We start from the raw sequence: 21,482 nt of genomic DNA, 5'->3' as shown, positions 1-21,482 counted from the left end.
ATAAGCAATTGGCGGATATATTTACCAAACCACTTGATGAGAAAGTGTTTTTCAGGTTAAGAGGTGAATTGAACAACATTGATGCTTCAAACTTGGAGTAGGAACTCCATTTAATACATGCAAGGCATGAGCCTATGACTAATCCTTGATATTTCTCTTATGTTGACTATCTTATGTCTTGGATATATTTGCACCTTGCATGCTATCTAACCCGTGTAGGTACTTGGATGAATCGAAATCTATGAGATTGCAACTCACTCACATCTTGAGCAATTTCTATATCACCAAGTCGCTACACAATGGTGGATGAAGACAAGGAAGCATGCAACCATTCAAACATATCCTTTGACAAATTCTATCATGATTGTCATTTTGGATACACAAGTGCTCTTCCTTGCAAAAACTAACCCATGTAGGTAGATGAACTCAAACTTCAAGTGATGCTCCCAACTCTTGATGAGCTACATCAACCTTGAGCAACCCACACAAGTTCAACTACATGATCATGATCAACACCACCACCCAAGGTATGTTATTCCATCTTAGAGAAGCTTTACTCCAAGTCATGGGATAAAGCAACTCAACAAGATGTGAATACATCAAGATGCTTTAACGAAAAATGGTAACCCCATTTTGAGCTTAAACGATGAGTATGACCAAAGATCAAGTGATCTCACTTGACTCCTAAGTCAATATACTCTAACATAGGTGACTTTGTCACCGCCCAATTCTAGATGAAGTTCTCTTGTGTTCTTTTCTGTGCTCTTGCATTTGTCTCATGCATATTTGTTTCCCTCTTCAAAAAAAACTTCATCTAGATTCTTTTTAGTTTCTTCTCTTTTATTTTCTGTTCTGCATTCGCATCCAATTCATTGCAAATCTTTCAGTTAAATTCCTTGCAAATCCTTGCGAGATCTTACTTGTCTAGTGAGCTGAGGTGACAAGTGTTTTCTCTGTGATGAACTCGGTCACACCGGGATGTTTACTTCGGTCCAACCGAACCCTTTCAGTGCCACCGAAGCACCAAACTCGGTGCTACCAATTTCACTGCAGGAAAAACATCTTGCCACTTGTTTCTGAATTCTTTTTGATCCAGCTTCACTCAATGAATCTTGTCCTCGACCAGCATCCTACTCAAATTGCTGCTTTGTTCTGTGACTCAAGGACCAAACCTATCATGACAAAAAATCTAGAATAACCCTTCTTGGAAATTGATGTCAAAGGGGGGAGAGAGATCATCACATCAAAGCTTAATCATATCTATAGGGGGAGAATACTCTAGGGAAGAAAGAGACCCCAGATGCTTGGTGTTCAAGAGGAGAGAAGTCACATGTCTTCAAGAGGGGAAACACATGTTCATATTTGCTCGATTGCATTAGCTCTGTTTATTTCCTTTGAGCTTTGTTTTTGCTCTGATTTTCTATTCCCTATCTTCTCCAAATATCCCATGTTAGATTCAGGGGGAGCAAGACATCTAAGAGAAGGAAATCCTTGAATTTATTGTATATCTTTACCTTTGGGGACATGTCTTTATCCAATGTGGTACTTAGTACTCACTCTACATGTCATCCCAGTCTTGGTACTCTTGTGGTCTCTCTTGTTTGCTCTGGCCAGTAGGTGTATCTGTGTTATCTAACCTTGTTTACGTAGGTTCATCTCATCCTAAGCCAACTCAAGACCACAAGGTAAGTATATGCATCACAGTCATGTGAATGAGAATTTCTTGCTGATGTACATACTGTTTGCAAGAAGGACTCATGAGCATGAAGGTACATTTATCATATTTTCATCATTTGCTCTGATGCATATAGCCAAGATACATGTAACATATTGCTTACTCTGTCATGTTTATGCATTCACATGCTCCTATATTCCATATTCACATGATTGCATACATGTAGGAGAGCCTATGCAAGTTTCATGTCTTTCCAAAGCTTTACTTACTACTCTTAATATCTTGTTCTAAAGCTTTGATGTATGTTGTCATCAATTACCAAAAAGGGGGAGATTGAAAGCACAAGTGCTCCCTAGGTGGTTTTGGTAATTAATGTCAACATATCTCTTGTTGGACTAACATTTTTATCTAGTATGTTTCAGATAAGTTCAACAGTGAAGTGGCATGGACTAGAGGATGTGAAACCCCCTCAAGATGCTAAGGACAAAGGATTGGCTCAAGCTCAAAGTTCAAGACTCTACATTTTCTATTTTAGTGATCCAAGATCACATTGAGTCTATAGGAAAAGCCAATACTATCAAGGAGGGATGAGGTGTTGCTTAATGAGGCTCTTGCTCAAATGCTTAGTGATATGCTCCAAAGCCCTCAACTACTTTCTCACATCCACATATGACCTAAACCAAAAGTCAAACTCGGCCCCACCTATTCTTCCTATCCGGCGCCACCGAGTTTCAAATGTCATAGCCACTGCCACAAACCCTAGGCAAATCGGTCTCACCGCTAGGAATCTCGGTCTCACCGAGATGAGATTGCAAACTCTCTGTTGCCTATTGCAATACTTTCGGTCTCACCAAAACTTGCGATCGGTCCCACCGAGATTGAAATGTAAACTCTCTGTTTTCCCTTCGTAACGTTTCGGTCTCACCGAAATGAGCGATCGGTCCTATCGAGTTTACCTGACCAACTCTCTGGTTAGCTTATTACCAAAATCGGTCTCACCGAGTTTGTGTAATCGGTCTCACCCAGATTACGTTATGCCCTAACCCTAATCATATCGGTCCTACCGAGTTGCATGTCGGTCCCACCGAGAAACCTAACGGTCACTAGCTTTGCTGAAACGGTCCGACCAAGTTTAACCATTCGGTCCCACCGAGTTTGGGAAGTTATGTGTAACGGTTAGATTTTGTGTGGAGGCTATAAATACCCCTCCACCTCCTCTTCATTCATGGAGAGAGCCATCAGAACGAACCTACACTTCCAACTTACTTTTTCTGAGAGAGAACCACCTACACTTGTGTTGAGACCAAGATATTCCATTCCTACCATATGAATCTTGATCTCTAGCTCCCCAAGTTGCTTTCCACTCAAATCTTCTTTCCACCAAATCCAAATCCTGTGAGAGAGAGTTGAGTGTTGGGGAGACTATCATTTGAAGCACAAGAGCAAGGAGTTCATCATCAACACACCATTTGTTACTTCTTGGAGAGTGGTGTCTCCTAGATTGGCTAGGTGTCACTTGGGAGCCTCCGACAAGATTGTGGAGTTGAACCAAGGAGTTTGTAAGGGCAAGGAGATCGCCTACTTCGTGAAGATCTACCGCTAGTGAGGCAAGTCCTTCGTGGGCGATGGCCATGGTGGGATAGACAAGGTTGCTTCTTCGTTAACCTTTCGTGGGTGGAGCCCTCCGTGGACCGCGCAACCGTTACCCTTCGTGGGTTGAAGTCTCCATCAACGTGGATGTACGATAGCACTACCTATCGGAACCACGACAAAACCATCCGTGTCTCCAATTGCGTTTGAATCTTCCAAACCCTTCCCTCATTCTTGCAAGTTGCATGCTTTACTTTCCGCTGCTCATATACTCTTTGCATGCTTGCTTGATATGTATTGTGTTTGTTAAACTTGTGCCTAAACTCCACTTCAACAAAAGAATTTAAAAACTGCAACTTTTAGCACTTAGTGTCTAATCACCCCCCTCTAGACACCTCTTCTCGATCCTTTCAGGTTTTCGCTTTTTTACCCATTTAGCATTTTTTTGGGTAAAAAGTTATGCCACATCAGCAAAAAGTATGACCCATCTGTCATAAACGCACTTAAACGAGCCAGATCCGCCGATCAGTGGTTTTTGCAAGACCGTTACGCGAGATGTGGTGTTTTATGTAGCGAAAATGTATCCTAGTGTTTTTTGCAAACCTAGCCCTCAAAGTGGTGGTTTTATGCAATTTACTCCAGACACCCATAAACCTTTGTAATCGCCTACTTAACACATGGTGTTTTGATGTGATAAATTATTTAATGATGATTTGTTGCACTTCTATTATGTTTGAGTAGATATTTTTTGTCCTATGGTGATGGATGATTTGTTATGATTGACATGATTGTATGTTATGATATGTTACTGTCCTCCGGTGCCCATTATACGAGCGTGCACATATGTGGATCACACTTTAGGGTTTAGTAGTATGTTGATATAACTATGCACAAGGCAGTCAGAGTGACAGATATTACCTAATCTGGGTATAGGAGTTCATGCATATGGGGTAAAGATGACCCATGAATCTTAATGTTATGGATGGGTTTTAGCTTAACAAATTCTTAGAAGTTGGGGGGCGTGCTAAGGGTTCCAATCATAAAAACATGTTTGTCAATAGATTTTGAGTGCATGTTATCTTAGGCATCTCTCACATATAAAACCATAAAACAAGATTATCGATTTATTATCTTAGCTACCGTCATGTCGTCCGTGCACCGTTAGCTCATCTGTGCCAGGAAACACCCAGACGCGCTCATGATGGTTGGATATGTCGCCATTGCGCTCAGGGGTGGGAAGACCAATTGTCCCAACCGTCGATGCGTAGCGAGCACGCGATGGCCAGTGGACATGAGCAACTATATGTGCCCATCTGTCCTGTTTCGCCTTTTCTCCCTTTTCTTCACTTCCATAGTTGAGGAATGTGCATCCTCTGCATGTTTTATCTGTCATCTGCAAGTCGTATATGTGCGCCAATGTGGCATCCGAATCTAACTTGCTATACATAGTTCTAGGCTGAGGCATACCATTAGTCAAACCCTGAAGACCTTGGTATGGTTCTTTGTGCATAGGAGTTCAAAAAAAAGGTCAAAGTGGGCCGTAAAGTCATTTTTTCATTTGAACTTGGGATCAAAGATAAAATTTTCTTCCTTGCTCCATTCCTTTTAAGGGATGGATGAATTGTGGAATGTGCGGCTCAAGTAGCCATCGAGAGGGACATTCAGAAGTTGCTTATTGAGATAGATTGCAAGGAATAATGGGTATGCTCGATGACTCGAGGAGGAATCTGTCGGCCACTGGACCTGTGGTAGAAGATGTGAAGACCTTACTTTGGTAAGGCAAGAATTTTAGATTAGATGGGTATGGTGTTTTGGAAATGAAGCGTCACATCGGTTAGCCTAATATGGATGTTAGTGAAGAGTTATTATTTAAAGTCTGATTTCGAGTCCCCCGATTCTATTTTAAGCATTGTATCATCGGAAAAATCATTTTTTATTATGAATAAATGAATGAACGGTCTTTTGAATCTAGAATTATGGTATAGTAGAAAATTCTCGTAATAATTCTGTAACCTCTCTTCACTTCTCCTTTGAGAAAAACTTTATAAAACTGACGAACTCTCAACACTCCTCTAGTCCTACTAGGGCAAGAACAGAAGTTCTCTCATGCACACTCACCACGGGCCCTAAAAACTTCCCCTTTAGGAAAAACCTTATAAAACCAACGAAGTCTCAACATTTCTCTAGTCCTATTAGGACAAGAACAGAAATCCTTTCATGCGCCGTCACCACGGGCCCTAGAAAGCAGCCAGGCAAAGAAAAGGAGGAAACAAAGAAAAATTAGAATAGAAAAAAAGGGTTTTCGGGGAATCTCGGCTCCCCCAGCGGCAGGCAGCGCCCGCCTCCCCTCCTAGCGTCCGGCGCCGACCTCCTGGACCTCTCCTCCGCCATGATGGACCTGGATCCCCGCCTCTACGAGGACGCCGTACGCCCACTCTCCACGCTCCTCATTCTTTCCCCCTCCCCCCACCACTCGTATAACTTCCTTGGTTCTAGTGTTGGCTATTGTTCGTTCGCGAATCCGTTTGGTATCGGAGATAGGGCGGCGAGGTAGGTGGGGGGCTCTTGTGATTTCCCCCCGTCCGCGCGGAATTCCTTCCGAGTACTCATTGCTCCGTGTTCGGCTAATGGATTCGTTTGCGTAGATTTCCGTGTACTGGACTGCCTGGACTGGATGATCTGCTCGTGCTAGGGTTTTTTTAGTGAGAGAAGGTCCAAACTTTGGGGATGGGGTTGTTGTGGTAGGAAAGAAGAGGGATCGATTCTTTGTCGATAATAAGGTGGCTTGTAGTGCAGAAGATTGGGACTAAGTCAATTGCGTGGGTTTCTAGTGAAGAAGAGATTGGAACTTTGTCGATAAGGCACCCTGCGGTCCAGTGGAATCAAAGAGACGCTCTTCTTGGCGGTAAGCGGCATAGGGAGCTTTCTGAGTGTTTGGCGGGTCGCTCTATCGGGGTGATTCCGCAGCGAGCCAGTTTAGCGTTCAACAACACGAGTACAGGTTGCAGAGTATTGAACCACTTGTACTTGCTTCTTAATCTGGTATTCTGTCAATGGAGACTTTAGAGTGCTCTACTAAGTAGTATTGCCCTTATGGTAAACACGGAAGTAGTAGTAGTGACTTTAAAACTATACACGGAAGTAGTAGTATACCTGATGTTTTACTAGAATCCATGAATTTACGTGCCATTAATTCTGTCGAAACCCCAATGCTATATTTATTACCTGAATCTTATCAGTGGCCTGAAATTAAACATCTATACGTGCAAGTGCAACCCAACCATTGCTGTCCTGTGCTTGCTATTGGTTGCCGGCCACCAGTCTACCGCAATGTAGCATTTGCTGGCGGATCACATCACCTCATTACCACTTCCCTTCTTTTTGCCACTAGATGCCCGATCCATATAGATGCGTTTGCTGCTTAGATACCCATGCATATTCATTTTGTATTCATGCATTTTCGAACTCTGACAATGCTTTAATTTCCAAGCGGGCACCCTCCCTGAAACTACAACTCAACTAGATGCCTGCATCTCAATAGGGAATCGTTCTGTGAAAGAATCTCCCCTGAGTCCTTACCCTTTGTTGAACATATTCAGTTTTCATTTGTAATTTCAAACTATTAAAGCACGTCAGCGATAAAAATATTTGTTTTCAATCAGAACATATTCAGTTGTCAGTTGTAATTTCACAAATGCTTTTATGCTATTAATATACAAAAAAAAGGAATTTGGACACTACTAGGTAAGAGAGCACTGTTATCTCACTGTGCCCATGGATAATAAATGCAGCTATGCTTGCTGAAATGAGTATAAAGTTGTCTTGACGTTGCCAAATTCACTTAAGGAAATAACCTATTACCGTTGTTGAGGCAGATGACTAGAGTTATTCTCCCTAAATTTTGATATTATTATACTTTCATCTTACTTTTGGTAATAGCCTGCTATTGACATTGAAATTTGTTTTAACCGCAGTCTGTCAGCGATAACGATGTTCGCAACATAGTGCTATCTTATCTTATGCACAATTGTTTTAAGGAGACCGCAGAGACCTTCCTATCCAGCACTGGGCTAAAGTTACCTGTTGATTATACTGTAGATGTGGATAAACGTAAAGGTATATATCTGCAGGTCAATACTTAATCTTTTATTGGTATTGTTTAGGGATGTGTAATTGTGTATTACTCCCTCCGTAAAGAAATATAAGAGCGTCTAGATCACTACTATCACTAAAGTAGTGATCTAAATGCTCTTATATTTCTTTACGGAGGGAGTACTTGTTAAATTGCATACAAGGAACCTATCTATATTTCTGCAAATTTCTTGCAGTTCTGGTGTACATTAACTTTTCCATTTTTGTATTCTTATATTCGTTCAAACCTGTCCATTACAATGTCAATGTTAATTAAAGATGATGAAGGAAGTCCATTTTCCTCTTATAAGAAAACGATGTGTATCAGTAGTACTAATTACTAATTCTGTTAACTGAAATACTCCTACTGAATCAACTGGTCAATTCAAGCATGGAACTGCACTTCATTTGGCGGATGGGATATCAACATGTAGCCAATTCAGACATGATTGTTGTTCACTGTCATTTGTACTTTGTTACTAGTGGCTGGATGTGATTCCTGTTGACACTTGACACCATTAGAAATACAAGTTCTATCATGCACTTTAACCTATTGATTTGATTTACCATGTCACATTAGGCTGCTTAGTCATACCTAAGTAAACCTGAGGCCTGAGGGTAATTCCTTTATGTTTTACATTTTTTTTTCAGGATACTTTCATTATAGTTTCTTTTTAATGCTAGCTTTCGTTTGCTCCCTTTGTTCTTCTGTAGTGCCTTTGAAATAATCGTGGTTGAACTAGATCTTAAATGTATCTGAGCTTACATATCATGAATTCCTGACAATATGGAGTATGTTAGTTTTACAAAATGACCATTTCCATCCCCATTTGTCTACATGCATGGGCTATTTGCATCTCATATTCTAATGCTGTGTTGGGATTTTGTTTCAGCGATCTTAAATTTTGTGGTGGAAGGGGATGCCGTGAAGGCCATAGAACTGACAGAAGAGTTGGCGCCCAACTTGCTAGAGAATGACATGGATTTACATTTTGATCTTATAAGTCTTCACTTCATTGAGCTAATTCGTTCCAGAAAATGGTAACTGGCCAAATTTATTTTGGAGGTTGGAAATTGGGTTATATGGTTTTATTAATCTGGCTATTTTTGACTGGCAGCACAGAAGCACTTGAGTTTGGCCAGAAAAAGTTGACACCCTTTGGTAAAGTTTCCAAGTATGTTGAGAAATTAGAGGTATAACTTTTTATAACCCTAGACATATTAGACAACTTCAAATCTCGTTTTCATATACTAGTAGGAATTTGGTTGTCTGTGATACATGAGATATTATGCATTCGTATGGAAGGATATATCAAAACAGTACAGATGCCAGACCACCTGAAATTTCTCCTGTGTTTTAGTCATCTGGATTCTGATTGATATCACCATCTTTGTTGAATTTGCCAGACTACGATGTGGTTTCATTATGTTTAATGATTACAACAGATCCAATTTCAGCATGATATTTGCATTGAATTAGTTTTAGCTTGTCACATACTATCAGTACAACATGATCTTTTGTGTTGCCCAAGTTCGGAGAAGTAGCCCATTATCATCACCGATACCGGGTGCTGCTAGATTTACTGAATGCAACATGAGTTGCATATGGTTGAAGTACAGAAGCGCCATTCAACCAGTTATATGTAACTTCTTTAGCATGTCACATATGGGGATGCTGTGATTTTGTTGTGCGTGAGTAACTGTGGGGATCCTTATGTTGTTGTTGCAGGACTTTATGGCCCTCCTAGCTTATGAAGAGCCTGAGAAGTCACCTATGTTTCATCTACTAGCCCCAGAGTATAGGCAGAATGTTGCAGATAGCTTGAATCGGGCTATTCTCGGTACGCTCTAAGATACTCTCTTTAGCTTCTGGTACTGTAACCTCCATATACGATCGTATTTTGATGTTTGTCTGGCGATCAATGGCAGCACATGCTAATCTACCTGCATATTCATCATTGGAGAGAGTTATACAGCAGTCGACCGTGGTTAGACAATATCTACAGCAGGAAGTTGACAAGGTATTATATATAGCAGCACTAATCCTGTCTTTATTTTTCTCATTATCAGTCATGATTCTGTATGGGTTTACTACAGCCTGTTCTCTTTTTCTATCCCATACGTAGTTTTCACAAATATTACCTTTTTATACTTACAAAAGGAAACACTTCTTTCTGGAAGTTGCTAATCGATTTCAATTGAGATTTCACTATTGGTGTTGTCAGCATCATGATGCATACATGACATTTGAACTCTTGGAGCAGGATTCTTACCCACCGTTTTGTTTGAAGGCCTTTCTGGACAAGTAAGGCGCAACCATGGTCAGAAAGGAAAGGGCTATTATCATCCCTAGACTCATGTGCCCTTCTCAGAGTGCGGAAACAACACCGAGAGTTTTTCACATTTTCCGTTAAAAGAACAGCGAGATGCACATATCTGCAGCGACCTGACATTGTTGGCAGTGTTGTACTTTGATAGAGTGGTGTTGTATGTGTTTTTTTTTTCTGTCGGGTCGTCGGTATTCTGCTTCCCCTTAGTCGTCGTTAAACATGTACATATGGAAGCGCCGAGTCATTCTGTATTATTCGTTCAGATTGCTTTAGTGTGAGCCAGTTTGCTGCCCACTGGATGTCTCTACTGTCCATTCCTTCAGCATTCTTCTAGCGCGCCGAGAAAAAGAAAGGCGGTAGTACCCCAAAACAAAAGAGACGGAATTTCAATTTGAGAATCCAAAATTTATGCGAAGGCCAGATCACGTTAGCGGTTAGTAAAAGCGCTTCCAAGGGATGCTAGGAAATACTTTCTTTAAAAAACTTTGCATGGATTGTTTCAACTCAACTTCCTGAAGTTTAACAAAGTTTATCCAAAAAATGTAAACATTCACAATAACAAATCTGTACCGTTAGATACATAATGGAATATATTTTCATATTATATTTAATAATAAATTTGATCAAACCCTATAAATTCGACTTGGGGCAAACGGAGGGAGTAAAACCCCAGCCATTTTTATAGCTACAAGCTGCATCAGCAACTACACCATATTCAAAGTAGTATTAACACTTTCCACTGGACGTCTTTATTCTCTCCGTTCAGCACGCGGCCCCGGCGGAGCACCTCAGAGCACCGGCGTCCTTGGTCAGCGATCTCACCTCGTCGGCGCTCGCCGCCGGGAACGTCTGATGCCTGTTGTAATTCGGGCGCACCCTGCTGCCGGTCTGCTTGAAGACGGCGCCGTTCTCAAACGAGTCCCCACTGGAGTGCCAATGCCAGTCCTTCCCAGCGGCATGTCCGACCGGCATCCTTCTCGTCACCTGCAGAAAATATACCAAGATCACATGGCGAGCTCTGGCAATTCAAACGCCACAGTTCTCAAAATCGTCGTTAAAAAAATCAGGTACCAACATTGGCACTGTTCGCCGTGGAGGCGATGAACAGATTGCCCTGGCTCTTGACAGTGGGCCCCATGCTCCCTCCAATGGCGTACTCCCTCCACCCGTCGTAGAAGTTGTTGACGACGTGGGCGTAGCCGTGCCTGATCCTCGGCATGCGCTGGTTCACGTTGGGGCCGAAGCGGTTGAACGCCACGGTGACCCGCATCCGGCGGTCGGCGACGTGCTGGTCGTCGTGGCCCAGCAGCATCACCTTGTCGTGGTCGTGGAACCAGTTGTTGGAGACGGTCACGTCCGTGGACCCGAGCGTCACGTCCAGGAGGCCGTCCTCGCAGCGCGCCAGCGTGTTGTGGTCGATCCACACCTTGGAGCTGGACAGCAGCCGGATGGCGTCGCCGTCGCCGGCGTCCATGGTCTGCACGGCGCCGCCGGGCCGGACGACACGCCCGGGGGCCTGCGCGCGGACGCCGTGCACGTGGAGCCCGTGGATGACCACGTTGCTCACCTCGTAGAGCACGATGCCGGCGCCCCCCGCGACGTGCACATCGGCGCCCCGCCCGTCGATCGCCGTGAAGCTCTTGACGAAGAGCGGCTGCGCCAGCCTGATGTGCATGGTGCCCGGCCGGAAGGTGATCCAGACCTTCCCCGGCAGCACCGTCGCGCCGTACCGCAGCGTGCCGGGCTTGGGCTGCACGGGGTCGTCGCCCGGGTCGGTGACTGTGTACACGGTCACTCCGTGGCCGCGGTTCTGCCGCATCTTCCCGGCGAAGCCGACGGAGCACATGGCGAGCCGCTGCCGGTCAGTGGCCCAGTTAGGCTGGCCGCGCCAGCACCGGTCGATGACGTTCTCGTGCCGGTGGTTCGCGGTGGCGGCTCGGAGGAGAAGGAAGAGGAGGGTGACGGACATGAGTAATTCTTTGAGTGCCATGCTTAGACGTGTTTGTCTATTGACACTAATGAGCTTCTTTCAAACCATTTTAAAGGAAGGTGGCGGTTTTTGGGAGCAACAAACGAACGTTTTGTTGAGTCTTGTTAATGTGGTCAATTAATAGATTGCAAATGTTTCATTTGTTTGCTTTTAAGCCAAAAGGAACTGCTATTGTTTAATGGAACCGATATCCAGTGCTTCAACGGATGGAAGCCGTTGATAAATCCATGAATCTCGGTGAGATCATAGTGAAGTGCGCCCGCATGTGTGGAATATGAGTTCTGAGAACAAAACACCATCGATACTCCATATCGATATGGCCACCAAGTTGTCCGAGCCAGTAGCGTTGTCGGACGGCCGACACGTAGCGACGAGGTTTTTCTTCTCTGGAAAAGGGGAAGGCCTCCGCCTCTGCGTCATTCTGATGCACACAACAGGTGAAAGAAAGCGGCGCAACAAAAGCGAAACATTCTCTGAAGAATCGAAATAAAGAGGGGGCAGCAGGAGTGGCGGCCACTTTAGTTTCCCACCGTGAATTCGAGGAATCACAGCTGGTGTCAATCGAAGAGATCGTTCCCCTTTCGTCTCCTCGTGATCAGAATAATATTGGTAACCGGCGATCGCAATGGTCAGCGAATCCAGTTCTGCCCGCCCTCTTCTAGCTCGATCCCGGGCCGGGCGTCTTGAGCCGTTAGCAGCGCCGTGTCTGGGTGTCCTCTCCTCACTCGTGAACGGCGCTGTCTCTGAGCATCGTGGTGTACTCCATTTGACATCCTCTGCATCAGTCTTCTGTATTATAAATAGGTAGATACGCCTCTGCTTCCTGTCAGACTACCAAGCTGATCGCCAGCAGCACTGCAGCAGGCGCTCCCCTGTTCCGGCGTCGCCGTCTAAAGCTCTCTATCTTCAAGGCGCTTCTGGGCTTTCTTTGGACAGCGGAACATGGTAAGCTTGTATGTTTCTGCATGTTTGCCTCCCTATTTTGTCTGCCAAGAGGAGTTGCACTTGTGTTTGGTTGGAAAGACAAAACTGCCAAGTAGTAGTCAGTAGCATGCTTGTGTTCTTCAGGGATGTCGATTCAGAATACCGCGCGTAGCATTAATCTTGCACTTGTTCATGACCGAAATTGGCATGTTAACTAGGTAGCATTCCATCGCGTCATCAAGATTTGAACAGTTTCCTTGGTTCTAGTTCATGACATCAAATTCACTTCATGAGTAGGAGTATGAACTAGTATCTGCAAGATTTTTTTTTCTGAACATCATAAATTTCTAGGTAGAATAGAACTGTTTGAGAATTATTTTGTGTGTTTTGGACAATAGAACTCTTTCAGAATTGTTTTGTGTGTTTTGGACAAGCTCGTTCTTACTTTTGGTGTTCCACAGAGCCTTGCAAGCTTAAGCGGGAATGACCCAAATCCTTCCAGCGCTCCGTCGGCGCTCCGAAGCATAACGAGGTCCGTCGACAGAAACGGCCATAGGTACGCGGATGGCAATGCTGGATATGAAATGGTTCTTGCAAAGGATCAGAATCCTAATCCATCACGCATTGCAACCCTCTCAAACAAGGTAATCCATCCAGGCAAACGGCCATTGCGATCTCCAGTACTGTATAAGTGATATCTGCAGTCAAGTTACTTAACATCCATTTCTTGAATATCTTTGCTCCACAGATGGTGTCATTTCCTAGCTTCATCTCGGACAACGGGACCATGACCATAAGCACTCCGGTGAGGTTCGGCCCGTGGGGCGGCACCGGCGGCACCATATTCGACGACGGCATATTCACCGGCGTCCGGCAGATCAACATAACGAGGGGGCTGGGGATATCCTCCATGAAGGTCCTCTACGACCGCAACGGGCAGGCCATCTGGGGCGACAAGCGCGGCTCCAGCGGGGCCGCGAGGCCGGAGAAGGTAACACCATTTCAGATTTCAGAGCTTCAGTTTCAGAGCATGGATGAGTTTCAGACTTTTGTGAAACGGGAATTTCGTTTGGGCAGATCATATTCGACTTCCCGACGGAGATCCTGACGCACGTCACCGGGTACTTCGGGCCGACGATGATCATGGGCCCGACGGCGATCAAGTCCATCACCTTCCACACGACCAAGAAGAGCCACGGGCCGTTCGGGGACGAGACCGGCACCTTCTTCTCCAGCTGCCTGACGGAAGGGAGGATCGTGGGGTTCCACGGCAGGGGCGCGTGGTACGTGGACAGCATCGGGGTTCACGTCCTGGAAGGCAAGGTGCTGTCGGAGAAATCCGCCGGCACGACCCCGTTGGGCGACATGCTTGCACTGCCGATGAGGGAGATCGGGGACGAGGTAAAGTCACATCAATTTCTCGACTGAACAATAATGGTACCGAGGCAAGAATGTGTCTGAGATTGTGGAGGGTTCATGTTGCAGGTTACGTACGGCGTGGTGAAAGAACCGATACCGATAGGGCCCGGGCCGTGGGGAGGGGAGGGGGGCAAGCCGTGGGACGACGGCGTCTACACGGGCATCAAGCAGATCTACGTAACCAGAGACGACTTCATCGGGTCCATACAGATCGAGTATGACCGGAGCGGGCAGTCCGTCTGGTCTACCAGGCACGGCAACGGCGGCCAGATCACACACAGGGTGAGCAGAGCACAGCAGACCGGAGCCATCTCTTTTGCAGATTACGCTTTGCTAATCATCATTCATTTGACCGAATGCATGTGCAGATCAAGCTGGACTATCCACACGAGGTGCTGAACTGCATATACGGCTACTACAACACCTGCGTGGGGGAAGGGCCCAGGGTGCTGAGGTCCATCACCGTCGTGAGCAGCCGGGGCAAGTACGGGCCGTTCGGCGACGAGGTCGGGACCTACTTCACCTCCGCCACGACGACGGGGAAGGTGGTCGGCTTCCACGGCCGGAGCGCCATGTACCTGGACGCCATCGGGGTGCACATGCAGCACTGGCTGGGGGACAGGAACACCGCCACCGCCGCCAAACCTAAGGCCAGCTCCGTTCCCAAGATCGCCGGCCCCAACCCCAAGACCGGCTCGGATAACCCCAGGGCTGGCTCTACCACCAAGTACTACGTCTCCAAGTATCTCTTTTGATTTCGCTTCGCCTACCATTTCAGTTTGCAGGAGAGTGCTTTTGCGGGGTTTTTTCTACCGGGTAATCGTGGCGTGAATGTGTGGTCTTTGTTACTGTAGTATCTTGTATCGAAGGCAGAGCTATACATCCGGTTGGGGTGTGTTACGGCAACCGGGGATCAGAGTATCAGAATTCAGAGGACTAGTTAAAAGGAACATCTCATACTGTTTCAAACGAGCATCAAGATCAGATGACATGATCATGACATATGTAACCCGCAAACCTTCTCTTGCACTCCTGAGGGATAAGTAGTGCAGTGACATGATCTTCCATCCTTTGTCACATAGTACATTTCAAACAATTGCAAAGTACTCTCTTCGTAAAGAAATATAAGAGCGTTTATATCACTACTCTAGTGATCTGAACGCTTTTATATTTTTATAAAAGAATCATAAACTCCATGACACTAACATCCCAAGTTGGCATTTAAGAAGAAATGAGAGCCACGGCCCATCAAGCTTCGAACCCAGACGGGCGACGCGTGGACACACACTCTTAGCCACTCGAGCTTTGCTCTGTTCTCATGGCATTTCAACAATCATTTGAATGATTCAAATGCATCATATGCAACATTTCGATTACAAATACACATATAGTTCATTGAATCGAACAATTTAAATTAAAACATGCATATACTTCATCAAGCCACCAAATTGATCAAGTTTACACACACCATAACATGTCTTATTTTCTGACCTTCACAAATGATTTAAGCAGATATGGGTATATCTACTTAATGAAATATAAGTCTAAAACATTTAAAAAGTTCAAACAATTTCAGAGTGAAGTGGAGAATAATCGTAACAAGAAAATAAAGTTTCTACGATCCGACCGTGGAGGCGAATATTTGAGTTACGAGTTTGGCCTTCATTTAAAACAATGTGAAATCATTTCACAACTCACGTCACCTGGAACACCACAGCGTAATGGTGTGTCCAAACATCGTAATTGTACTTTATTAGATATGGTGTGATCTATGATGTCTCTTACCGATTTACCACTATCGTTTTGGGGCACCATCTAAGTCCGTTGAGACGACACTGTATGAACTATGGTTTGGCAAGGAACTTAAGCTGTCGTTTCTTAAAGTTTGGGGTTGCGACACTTATGTCAAAAGGCTTCAGCCTGATAAGTTCGAACCCAAATCGGAGAAGTGCGTCTTCATAGGATACCCTAAGGAAACAATTGGATACACCTTCTACCACAGATCCGAAGGCAAGATCTTTGTTGCCAAGAATGGAACATTTCTAGAGAAGGAGTTTCTCTCAAAAGAAGTGAGTGGGAGGAAAATAGAAGTCGATGAGGTAATTGTACCTTCTCTCAATTTGGAAAGTAGAGAAATCCGCTCCCGTGATGTCTACACCAACTAGAGAGGAAGCTAATGATGATGATCATGAAACTTTTGATCAAGTTACTACTGGACCTCGTAGGTTAAACAGAGCACGTTCCGCACCAGAGTGGTACGGTAATCCTGTCCTAAAAGTCATGTTACTAGACCATGACGAACCTACAAACTATGAAGAAGCTATGATGAGCCCAGATTCCGATAAATGGCTTGAGGCCATGAAATCGGAGATAGGATCCATGTATGAGAACAAAGTGTGGACTTTGGTGGACTTGCCCGATGCTCGGCAGGATCTTCAAGAAGAAGACAAATGCTGATGGTAATGTCACTATCTACAAAGCTCGACTTGTCGCGAAAAGTTTTCGACAAGTTCAAGGGGTTGACTACGATGAGACCTTCTCATCCATAGCGATGCTTAAGTCAGTCTGAATCATGTTAGCAATTGCCGCATTTTATAATTATGAAATTTGGCAAATGGATGTCAAAAACTTCATTCCTTAAGGGATATTAAAGAAGAGTTGTATATGATGCAACTAGAAGTTTTTGTCGATCCTAAAGGTACTAACAAAGTGTGCAAGCTCCAGTGATCCATCTGTGGACTGGTGCAAGCATCTCGAAGTTGGAATATACGCTTTGATGAGGTGATGAAAGCATATGATTTTATACAGACTTATGGTGAAGCCTGTTTTTATAAGAAAGTGAGTGAGAGCTCTGTAGCATTTCTGATATTACATGTGGATGACATATTGCTGATTGGAAATGATATAGAATTTCTGGATAGCATAAATGGATACTTGAATAAGAATTTTTCAATGAAAGACCTCGGTGAAGCTGCTTACATATTAGGCATCAAGATATATAGAGATAGATCAAGACGCTTGATAAGATTTTTCAATGAGTACATACCTTGACAAGATTTTGAAGGAGTTCAAAATGGATCAGTCAAAGAAGGAGTTCTTGCCTGTATTGTAAGGTGTGAAGTTGAGTAAGACTCAAAACCTGACCACAACAGAAGATAGAGAGAGAATGAAAGTCATCTCCTATGCCTCAGCCATAGGTTCTATAAAGTATGCTATACTGTGTACCAAACCTGTTATGTACATTGGCATGAGTTTGGCAAGGGGGTACAATAGTGATCCAAGAGTAGATCAGTGGACAACGGTCAAAATTATCCTTAGGTACCTTAAAGAGGACTAAGGAAATGTTTCTCGGTTATGGAGGTAATAAAGAGTTCGTCGTAAAGGGTTACGTCGATGCAAGCTTTGAAACCAATGCAGATGACTCTGAATCTCAATCTGGATACATATTGAAAGTGGGAGCAATTAGCTAGAGTAGCTTCACGCAGAGCATTGTAGACATAGAGATTTACAAAATACATACGGATTTGAATGTGATAAACCCGCTGACTAAACCTCTCTCACAAGCAAAAACATGATAACACCTTAATACTCTTTGGGTGTTAACCACATAGCGATGTGAACTAGATTATTGACTCTAGTAAACTCTTTGGGTGTTGGTCACATGGAGATGTGAACTATGGGTGTTAATCACATGGCAATGTAAACTAGATTATTGACTTTAGTGCAAGTGGGAGACTGAAGGAAATATGCCCTAGAGGCAATAGTAAAGTTGTTATTTTATATTTCCATATTCATGATAAAGGTTTATTATTCATGCTAGAATTGTATTGATCGGAAACCTAAATACATGTGTGAATACATAAATTAATACCATGTCCCTAGTAAGCCTCTACTAGACTAGCTCGTTGATCAAAGATGGTTAAGGTTTTCTAACCATGGACATGAGTTGTCATTTGATAACGGGATCACATCATTGGGAGAATGATGTGATGGAAAACACCCATCCGTTAGCTTAGCATAATGATCGTTTAGTTTTATTGCTATTGCTTTCTTCATGTCAAATACATATTCCTTCGACTATGAGATTATACAACTCCCGGATACTGGAGGAATGCCTTGTGTGCTATCAACGTCACAACGTAACTGAGTGATTATAAAGATTCTCTACAGGTATCTCCGAAGGTGTTTGTTGAGTTGGCATAGCTCGAGATTAGGATTTGTCACTCCAAGTATCGGAGAGGTATCTCTGGGTCCTCTCGGTAATACACATCATAACCTTGCAAGCAAACGACTAAGGAGTTAGTCACGAGGTGATGCATTACGGAACGAGTGAAGAGACTTGCCGGTAACAAGATTGAACTAGGTGTGAAGATACCGACGATCGAATCTCGGGCAAGTAACATATCGATGGACAAAGGGAATTACATATGTTGTCATAACGGTTCGACCGATAAAGATCTTCCTAGAATATGTAGGAGCCAATATGAGCATCCAGGTTCCGCTATTGGTTATTGACCGGAGAGGTGTCCCGGTCATGTCTACATAGTTCTCGAACCTGTAGGGTCTGCACGCTTAACGTTCGATGACGATATAGTATTATATGAGTTACGTAATTTGGTGACCGAATGTTGTTTGGAGTCCCGGATGAGATCATGAAAATGGCGAGGAGTATCGAAATGGTCGAGAGGTAAAGATTGATATGTAGGACGATGCTATTCCGACATCGGAAGTGTTTCGAGGGGTACCGGATACTTATCGGGTCACCGGAAGGAGTTCCGGGCACCCCCGACAAAAGATATCGGCCTTAGGGCCAGGAGGAGAAACGCACCAGCCACAAGGGGCTGGTGCACCCCCATATGGGCCGGCCTGAGGAGGAGAAGGAAAGGGGAGAAGGGAAAGGTAAGTGTGGATTGGGATTCCCACTTCCTTCCCTCTGCCCCATCTTTCCTTCCCCCTCCGACAAACATGGCAGGGGGGCGCGGCCAAGGGCAGGAGCCCAAGTAGGATTCAGACCTACTTGGGGCGTCCCTTGGCCTCTCCCCTCTCCCTCCCACCTATATATATATATAGAGTATGTTTATATAGGATCCTAGGATCAGAATAGTTATTCTGGTAACTTCTCGTCTATATAGGATCGATCGCATGTTTCCGAACTCTAGAGCCCGTGAAAAAAAGACACATCCCCACGAACAATTCCAGCCACCACCCACGATTCCCCACCACCCCGATCTGGCGCGCCTCCACCCACCTCCGTCGGCCACCAGCGTGTCGCCCACCCCAAGCCACCGGCGCCACGCCTCCACCCACCGCTGCTAGCCGCAGTGCCCCGCAGCCCCCACTGCCGCCTGCCGTCGGCGGGGCCTCCTCCAATCCCCACGGGGCGCGTCCTCCCGAGCTACTCGATGCGTCGTCGTGGTCCGCCTCAACCTCCCACCGGCCTCCTCCCGCGAAGCTGCCGCCGGCCTCTCAATCGCGCGTGCCCGCCGCATCCACCGAATCAAGCGCCGTCGCCCGCCCCGACCATGCATGCCGCCCCCTCAAGGACCGGGTTACAGGCCCATGTCTCCGGCGAAGCCGTCGTTCAGGGGTCCGACGCCGACGGCAGGGGTCAGATGCCTTGGTCTCGTGACCTCCGGTTGCCGTATCCCTCCTGCATGCGTCCCTCACCTACGCATCTCCATCTCACCATGGACAGCTTCCTCGTCAGGCTTGAACTTCTTCTCCAGCCTCCGCCCTGCTACTCTAGCTGTCCTTGTTGAAGTCCGCCGACTGCCGTGTGCTTCTCCCCTGCCTCTTGTCACCTCCGGCTCCCCAACCTCCTGCCTCAGGTACCACACAATATGCTAGATGATGTTGGTCAGAAATACTTTTGTAATGGCTGCTGCTAGCTACTGCTACAGTCGCCGCTTGCTAGCTGCTACTGGTGCGTGCGCACTGCACTGAATTCTTACGATCTACAAAAACTTGCTGCTGTTATTTGTGCTAAAAAGACAGGAAGTTCAATATGCAAACCTTACAAAGTTCTGGTTAAAATACAAAAGAGAAAGTTCACTATGCTAAACATAAAAAAGGGCATGAATTCCACTTTTAGAAACCAGGGATTGTTCTCTGTTGTAACCTCCGTGAGTTCAAGATTAAAAATGTATTGTATTGGGAATTTGATTTTGTATCGCTCCAATTTATTGATAACTAGCAGTAGCATATGGAATCTCTTGAAAAACATTTTCTAATGCAGGCAAAAAAATGGGCACATTATTTTACTCGGCACTGATGTGCATGTTGCCTCCGTCATTGCATCCTCCAGCTCAATCCCATCGTTGCAGTCCAACGACTCTAGTTGCAACCGTTCGCCACTATTGTGCGAGGTAAGATGGATCTCAACATCTGGCTCCCGGTAGGCCACTTCCTTGTGACAAGGCCGCCGGCCTTGCATCCTCCCGCACGATGTGCGCCACCACCGGGACCCGGCCTGCAAAGCACGATGCTGGCTGTTCACAGCCGTCGGCCACCACTCCCTGGATCAGGGCTGCTGTGCTCGCAAAATGTGTGCGTGCTAATTGACGCTGATTGAAGCTCATCTCCTCCCTCGTGTATGCATCAACAAAAACTGTGTGGGTTCGCTGTAGTCCAAGTTGTGCCACAGCAGTAAGGCAACTCTTCCAGGACGCATCTCAACTAGCTCCAATTTTGCGCGCATGGGGTGATGCTGCTCCAGCAAGCTCCTTCGTCCCTGGCCCGTCCCTGAATGCGGATGTAGCACCGCAAGTTCCCTACCCATCATGCCTCATCTCTGCTTCTTTACTCTCCACTTCTCTAGTTTTTGGTGTGTGCACGCAAAATGTTGGCTTAAATGTCCCAGTGCACCAGTACTAGTTTTGTGTGTTCGTTTTCCCTTCTAGCTTAGTCCTTGCCTACTAACTGATATGGCTTGGATTACTTAAGAGTGTTTTTCATGTGTGTTCTGCACTTCAGGTTCAAGTTCACCATGCATCCCTGACGTAGCACTGCTCCGGCTCCTCCCCCGCTTGCTGCCAAGTCTGTCTCTCCTTCCTCCCCTACTCGCTGTCTTTTGAGGAGGTGGACGCGGCTACCTGATGGAGTGAAGTCGGCCTCCCAGCATCGGCAGTTGTAAAAAATAAATAACAACAACAAGTTCAGAATCAGAAAAATGAGAAGTTCAAGAAGAACAAAGGTGCTGCCTTCACTCAAGTTCTTGCAAATTGCTAGGCTGTAGCTCGTATATTGTTTGCAACTATCTTCAGTTTCTTTAGTAGCTCGTACACATTTTGCCGAAAGCTAGTACTTTCATAATCGTAAAGTTGATAGTTGGCCTGTAGGGATAACCATGTTGATCGTGATTGAAAAAGGATTATGAAATAATATTATTGAGACTGAAGGCCAAGTTTGATGCACGATGTCAGAG

The 21,482-nt window shown here is 45.2% G+C and overlaps 3 protein-coding genes across 4 annotated transcripts; 2 read left to right on the top strand and 1 right to left on the bottom strand.

The window, feature by feature from the left end:
• Positions 1 to 5,450: 5,450 nt before the first annotated feature.
• Positions 5,451 to 10,020, top strand: LOC125544956 (LisH and RanBPM domains containing protein). Of its 2 annotated transcripts, none has more exons than XM_048708762.1 (7): positions 5,451 to 5,690; positions 7,240 to 7,381; positions 8,290 to 8,437; positions 8,515 to 8,590; positions 9,126 to 9,237; positions 9,326 to 9,417; positions 9,688 to 10,020. In XM_048708762.1, exons 1-7 carry the CDS (start codon positions 5,655 to 5,657, stop codon positions 9,703 to 9,705), a joined length of 624 nt encoding a protein of 207 aa, XP_048564719.1. In that variant the 5' UTR covers positions 5,451 to 5,654; the 3' UTR covers positions 9,706 to 10,020. The 2 variants fall into 2 exon arrangements, with proteins under 2 accessions (XP_048564719.1, XP_048564718.1); XM_048708761.1 differs by having other exon boundaries at positions 9,661 to 10,020.
• LOC125544954 (pectate lyase 1-like) lies at positions 9,878 to 11,872 on the bottom strand. Its single transcript, XM_048708758.2, has 2 exons — positions 10,802 to 11,872; positions 9,878 to 10,710 (listed from the first exon to the last, which is right to left on the bottom strand). The coding sequence occupies exons 1-2, from the start codon at positions 11,714 to 11,716 to the stop codon at positions 10,489 to 10,491; spliced, it is 1,137 nt and encodes a 378-aa protein (XP_048564715.1). The 5' UTR covers positions 11,717 to 11,872; the 3' UTR covers positions 9,878 to 10,488.
• Positions 11,873 to 12,388: 516 nt separating this feature from the next.
• Positions 12,389 to 15,124, top strand: LOC125544953 (jacalin-related lectin 3-like). Its single transcript, XM_048708756.2, has 6 exons — positions 12,389 to 12,661; positions 13,102 to 13,284; positions 13,389 to 13,631; positions 13,718 to 14,041; positions 14,126 to 14,341; positions 14,428 to 15,124. The coding sequence occupies exons 1-6, from the start codon at positions 12,659 to 12,661 to the stop codon at positions 14,812 to 14,814; spliced, it is 1,356 nt and encodes a 451-aa protein (XP_048564713.1). The 5' UTR covers positions 12,389 to 12,658; the 3' UTR covers positions 14,815 to 15,124.
• Positions 15,125 to 21,482: the final 6,358 nt, after the last annotated feature.

Source organism: Triticum urartu, chromosome 3A (assembly GCF_056163025.1).
Source record: "Triticum urartu cultivar PI428250 chromosome 3A, HENAU_Tu73, whole genome shotgun sequence".
NCBI lineage: Eukaryota > Viridiplantae > Streptophyta > Magnoliopsida > Poales > Poaceae > Triticum > Triticum urartu.
This window is presented reverse-complemented; position numbering and strand designations above follow the sequence as displayed.